The sequence below is a fragment of the Borostomias antarcticus genome, assembly GCF_949987555.1.
Source record: "Borostomias antarcticus genome assembly, chromosome: 17".
Lineage (NCBI taxonomy): Eukaryota > Metazoa > Chordata > Actinopteri > Stomiiformes > Stomiidae > Borostomias > Borostomias antarcticus.
The window spans coordinates 361,736-366,541 of NC_140250.1; the positions used below are offsets into that span (position 1 = coordinate 361,736).

Here is a 4,806-nt window from a genome sequence, read left to right on the forward strand (position 1 = left end):
CTTGTTGACTCTTTGACCTTGGATGTTGGTATTAATTTAGTTTTCATGCCTTCATCTTGAATTACTACAATTAGTCCACTCAATTCCTTCTGTTACTCAATATCAAATTAATGATTTACTGAGGTGAGTCATTCATTTGTTTCTGTACAGCTTCTTGCCTCAAGCCAATGTTTTCTTTTTTTGCTGTGATGGCATGTACAGTACAGTACAGTAAGTCCAAAGGATGTTCCGCGGAGAGATTGTGGCCGCAGTAATAAGGCAGTAATAATGCGGTAATTGCACACCGCGCACCACCTTGTGTGAAGGACTGAGTCAGCTGCGCCCATCCTGCAATAAACGTTCCCCCTTTGAAGTGGTTTGGCATTCTCCTCGCTAATAACCACGGCCACTTTCTCCTCCTCTGCTCTCTCTCTCTCCCTCTATTCCCCCTCTCTCTCTCTCCCGCTCTCTCTCCCTGTCTCTCTCCCCCTCTCTCTCTCTCTCCCTCTCTCTCTCTCTCTCTCCCTCTCTCTCTCTCTCTCTCCCTCTCTCTCTCTCTCCCTCTCCCTCTCCTCTCTCTCCCCCTCTCTCTCTCTCCCGCTCTCTCTCTCTGTCTCTCTCCCCCTCTCTCTCTCTCTCCCTCTCTCCCCCTCTCTCTCTCCCTCTCTCCCCCTCTCTCTCTCTCTCTCTCTCTCTCTCTCCCCAGCGAACACGGACGCCCTCAAAGCCATGGTTCATGAAAACAGCATCGACTCTGATGGGTGAGTAGCCTCTCTTCCATCTTCTCTAACTGCCATAAAACTCACCCTCAGTAAAAAAATAATAATAATAATTTAAGGAGCTCACTAGCCCTCTTAAATGCACCTCTCGTCTCATTGGTCTGAAGAGTTCTGGAAAGGCAATGTTCTTTTTAGGAAGCTATTTGCCAAGGGGTTGTGGGGAGGGACTACAATGCTGTGCTAATTCCTTTAACCACAAGGTGGCGATGTTGCCTCTTTTGAATGGCAGCACTGCTCAACCGAAGTGGTGGAGAAGCTCCCTGAGGCAGTGGGAGGGATCTGATTGGAACAGGGAGGGTTGTCGGTCGTTCTGGTCTGTTTTGTGACTGATTGGAGCGTTTCGGAGGCAGACACCGAAAATATTTTTTTCATGTTTTTCCTCAAAAATGTCTATACCTTGAACATTACACTGTCCACCTATTTGAGAACTCGAAGGACTCATCGCCCATCACTGTGACATCACACTGAAAAACGACTGACACAAAACATCATATTATATCACCATTTATGTGAATATGCTTAGATGAGTAAGAGCTGGTCAGCATGGCGTGGCTGTCTCCTCCGCTAGCCTCATTCTAAGCTGCTCCCTCGAGGTCGATGGATGACGGCGCCAACCCTGGAAGATGTCTCTCCGCCTCTCTCTCTCTCTCTCTCTCTCTCTCTCCCTCCCTCCTCTCTCTCCCTCCCTCTCCCTCTCTCTCCCCTCTCTCTCTCTCTCTCCATCTCTCTCTCTCCCTCCCTCTCTCCCTCTCCCTCCCTCTCTCTCCCCCTCTCTCTCTCTCTCTCCCTCTCTCTCTCTCTCTCTCTCTCTCTCTCTGGTGACCGGTGTTGGACGACTGCCAGCGTATCACTTAAGGGTGGCGCAACAGCCGAGAGGGAGAATATGTTGCTAGGCAACAGGGATGCTACGGATCCGCGGCGGTGTTGGAAGAACGTTGCACTCAAATCTTCCCTGCAGGGGACAGAGGGAGAGAGGGAGAGATGGACAGATTGACATAGGGACAGGTGGACAGGGGGACAGAGGGACAGTAGAGAGGTTAGCTGGATGAACCACCACATACTGGGAATCTACATGGTTCCTTTCTCCCCTGAAAACGTTTTACTTAAAGAGGTGACCTTAACGGGCGTAGCGCCAAAATGACTCTACCTTCTTCTGGTCTCTCTGTTCCACAAACCACCTTTCTTCTCTCCTCTGCTGTTCGTGCATCTTTTATCCCTCTCTTCATCTCTTATTCACACACACACACACACACACACACACACACACACACACACACACACACACACACACACGGAGTATAGCTCTGACCTCTGCCCTTTAACCCCCCCCACCAGACCCGTCACCCCGACCTCCCCCAGCCCCCCCGTGACGCCCGTGTCCCCGGACGCCCCCGTGGGCGCAGCCAAGCACACCTGCAACCACCTGCACACCATCGGGGGCGCCGGGGGCCCCAGCAACACCTGCAACCGCTGCAGCCACAAGAGAGGCTGGCCTCTGGCCAGGAGGCTGTCCGCCCGCAAGGCCGACCGCCGCAGCCAGGGGGAGGTGACGGTGCTGGCCGTGGGCAGGTGAGGGGGGTGTGTGTGTGTGTGTGTGTGTGTGTGTGTGTGTGTGTGTGTTTTTGTGTGTCAGATTTTTCGTTTGTGCGTCCAAATTAAAGCTGGTGTGTGTGGAGTAGAGATGAGACGGTGTACCGTAAAACCGTGAACCGCGGTATAAAATGTCCAGGGTATTAGAACCATAACATTCCCTGTGTTTACGGTATTAGAACCATAACATTCCCTGTGTTTACGGTATTAGAACCGTGACATTCCCTGTGTTTACGCTATTACGTTTACGGTATTACACAATAATGCGCTGCTGAAACTTCACATTTCAAGTTGCTTGCAACAGTTAATTTTGTAATTTAATATAAACTTGCTATTAATAAACTGAGCTTGATTACAATAGTGTGTATTTTCCATCATGTGTTGCACTTTAGGGCTCTAGAACTCAGCCTATTCAAACGCCTGTGTAAGTAAGTAAGTAAGTCAAACTTTATTTATATAGCGCTCTTCTCAGCACGAGTGCACATAGCTTTACAGTGGACATGTCGTACCCTACCGTCTCATCCCTAGTCTGGGGACACCAGGGAATATTCATTCGTTGACTAAATGAAGTGTTTGATGTTGTACGAGTGTGTGTGTGTGTGTTGGGGAGCGGTTCTGGCTGAGTTGTTAAAAACTCAACTGTTCCACAATTATGTTTATTATTATTATCATTGTTTTATAATATGTGTTTTGCCTTCTGTGCTATGTCACCTGCTTTGTCATGTCGGTCACCGATGTTACCTGTGACCCTTCCAGGTTCCGGGTGACCAAGTGTGAAAAGCCGGCCAAGGAGAGGCGGACCCTGCTGGTCACAGACTCCAATGGGAGCGCGCCGACCTCGCCCACGGAGGCGGAGCCTGAGAACGGGCCCTTCCTAGAGGCTCAGCAGGTCAGTCTGACCGCTGGGTTCTGCCCCCCTGTTTCCCGCTCTGACTGACATCATTTGTGACATCATTTGTGACATCATTCAGGAGGTTCTGACCTCATTAAGATCATCTCCTTTAGCGTGAGGCTCCCTGTTCAGGTTATGATTGAATTTATCCAGATACTGAGCTATCGTCGTTATGATGTAGGCATTTCTGCATTTTTCATCAAATGCGGGTGTCTACTGAAGTTTATTGATTTTTATTCACCTCATCTTTTCATCTTAGGAGCAAGCAGACGACGCAAAATGACGTCATCAAGATGTGTGAGTTCATCTTCATATCTACTTCTTTCTATCACTCTTTCCTCACATCCAAAACCATTTATACGTTATTTTTTAAATCTTCTTCCCAGAACAGACCACTGCCTCCCAGTGAGAGTGAAAAGGAGCAGTCTAATTGGACACTTTTAAAAGCCTAAATCCAAAACAGAATGACCCATTCAGTGAAATCGGAGGGACAGACATTGGACAGCAGAAATGTCAATCCAAGGGGTCGGTCCCGCCCTCATCCACGTGTCCCCCCCCCCCCCCCCCCGCCCCCCCGCCCCTGCGGCCAGAGGGGTGGAGCTTAACCTCCGTGATGAGGAGGAAGGGGAGGAGCCAGAGCAGAGGTCAGTGCCTCAGCGTTATACTGGCCCTCTGCCTCGCCCATGGCAAAGGATGGTGGAGCTGAAGTCTGTGTGTGTGTGTGTGTGTGTATGTGTGTGTGTGTGTGTGTGTGTGTGTTTTCCTGTGTGAGAAAAAGTAATTGTGCCATTAATCAGTCAGTTTGCCACTGTAGCGGCGCATACACCCCCTTCCCAACCAACAATCCCGTCATCCCAACACTTCCGTCATCCCAACACGCTCGTCATCCCAACATGCTCGTCATCCCAACACGCTCGTCATCCCAACACTCCCGTCATCCCAACACTCCCGTCATCCCAACACTCCCGTCATCCCAACACACTCGTCATCCCAACACTCCCGTCATCCCAACACGCTCGTCATCCCAACACCCCCGTTATCCCAACACTCCCGTCATCCCAACACGCTCGTCATCCCAACACTCCCGTCATCCCAACACTCCCGTCATCCCAACACGCTCGTCATCCCAACACTCCCGTCATCCCAACACTCCCGTCATCCCAACACTCCCGTCATCCCAACACGCTCGTCATCCCAACACGCTCGTCATCCCAACACGCTCGTCATCCCAACACTCCCGTCATCCCAACACTCCCGTCATCCCAACACTCCCGTCATCCCAACACGCTCGTCATCCCAACACTCCCGTCATCCCAACACTCCCGTCATCCCAACACTCCCGTCATCCCAACACTCCCGTCATCCCAACACGCTCGTCATCCCAACACGCTCGTCATCCCAACACGCTCGTCATCCCAACACTCCCGTCATCCCAACACTCCCGTCATCCCAACACTCCCGTCATCCCAACACGCTCGTCAGAGCTGCGGAAACGACCAACGTTGACGGATGAGTTCTTCCAGGAAGCAGAGGCGGCTTTAGGAAACATGTGAGCCAAAAATACAT

At 50.9% G+C, this 4,806-nt stretch overlaps 1 protein-coding gene across 1 annotated transcript; it reads left to right on the forward strand.

Moving 5' to 3' along the window:
* The first annotated feature begins 647 nt into the window (after nt 1-647).
* Nucleotides 648-4,227, forward strand: rell1 (RELT like 1). Its single transcript, XM_084451926.1, has 5 exons — nt 648-740; nt 2,094-2,327; nt 3,105-3,237; nt 3,500-3,537; nt 3,632-4,227. The coding sequence occupies exons 1-4, from the start codon at nt 709-711 to the stop codon at nt 3,521-3,523; spliced, it is 423 nt and encodes a 140-aa protein (XP_084308052.1). The 5' UTR covers nt 648-708; the 3' UTR covers nt 3,524-3,537; nt 3,632-4,227.
* Nucleotides 4,228-4,806: the final 579 nt, after the last annotated feature.

Coding starts and splice junctions, on each gene's coding strand:
- rell1 (XM_084451926.1), top strand. CDS start 709: ATGGTTCATGAAAACAGCATCGACTCTGATGG. Junction 2,328..3,104: donor ACGGTGCTGGCCGTGGGCAG/GTGAGGGGGGTG, acceptor TGACCCTTCCAG/GTTCCGGGTGACCAAGTGTG. Junction 3,238..3,499: donor CCTTCCTAGAGGCTCAGCAG/GTCAGTCTGACC, acceptor TTTTCATCTTAG/GAGCAAGCAGACGACGCAAA.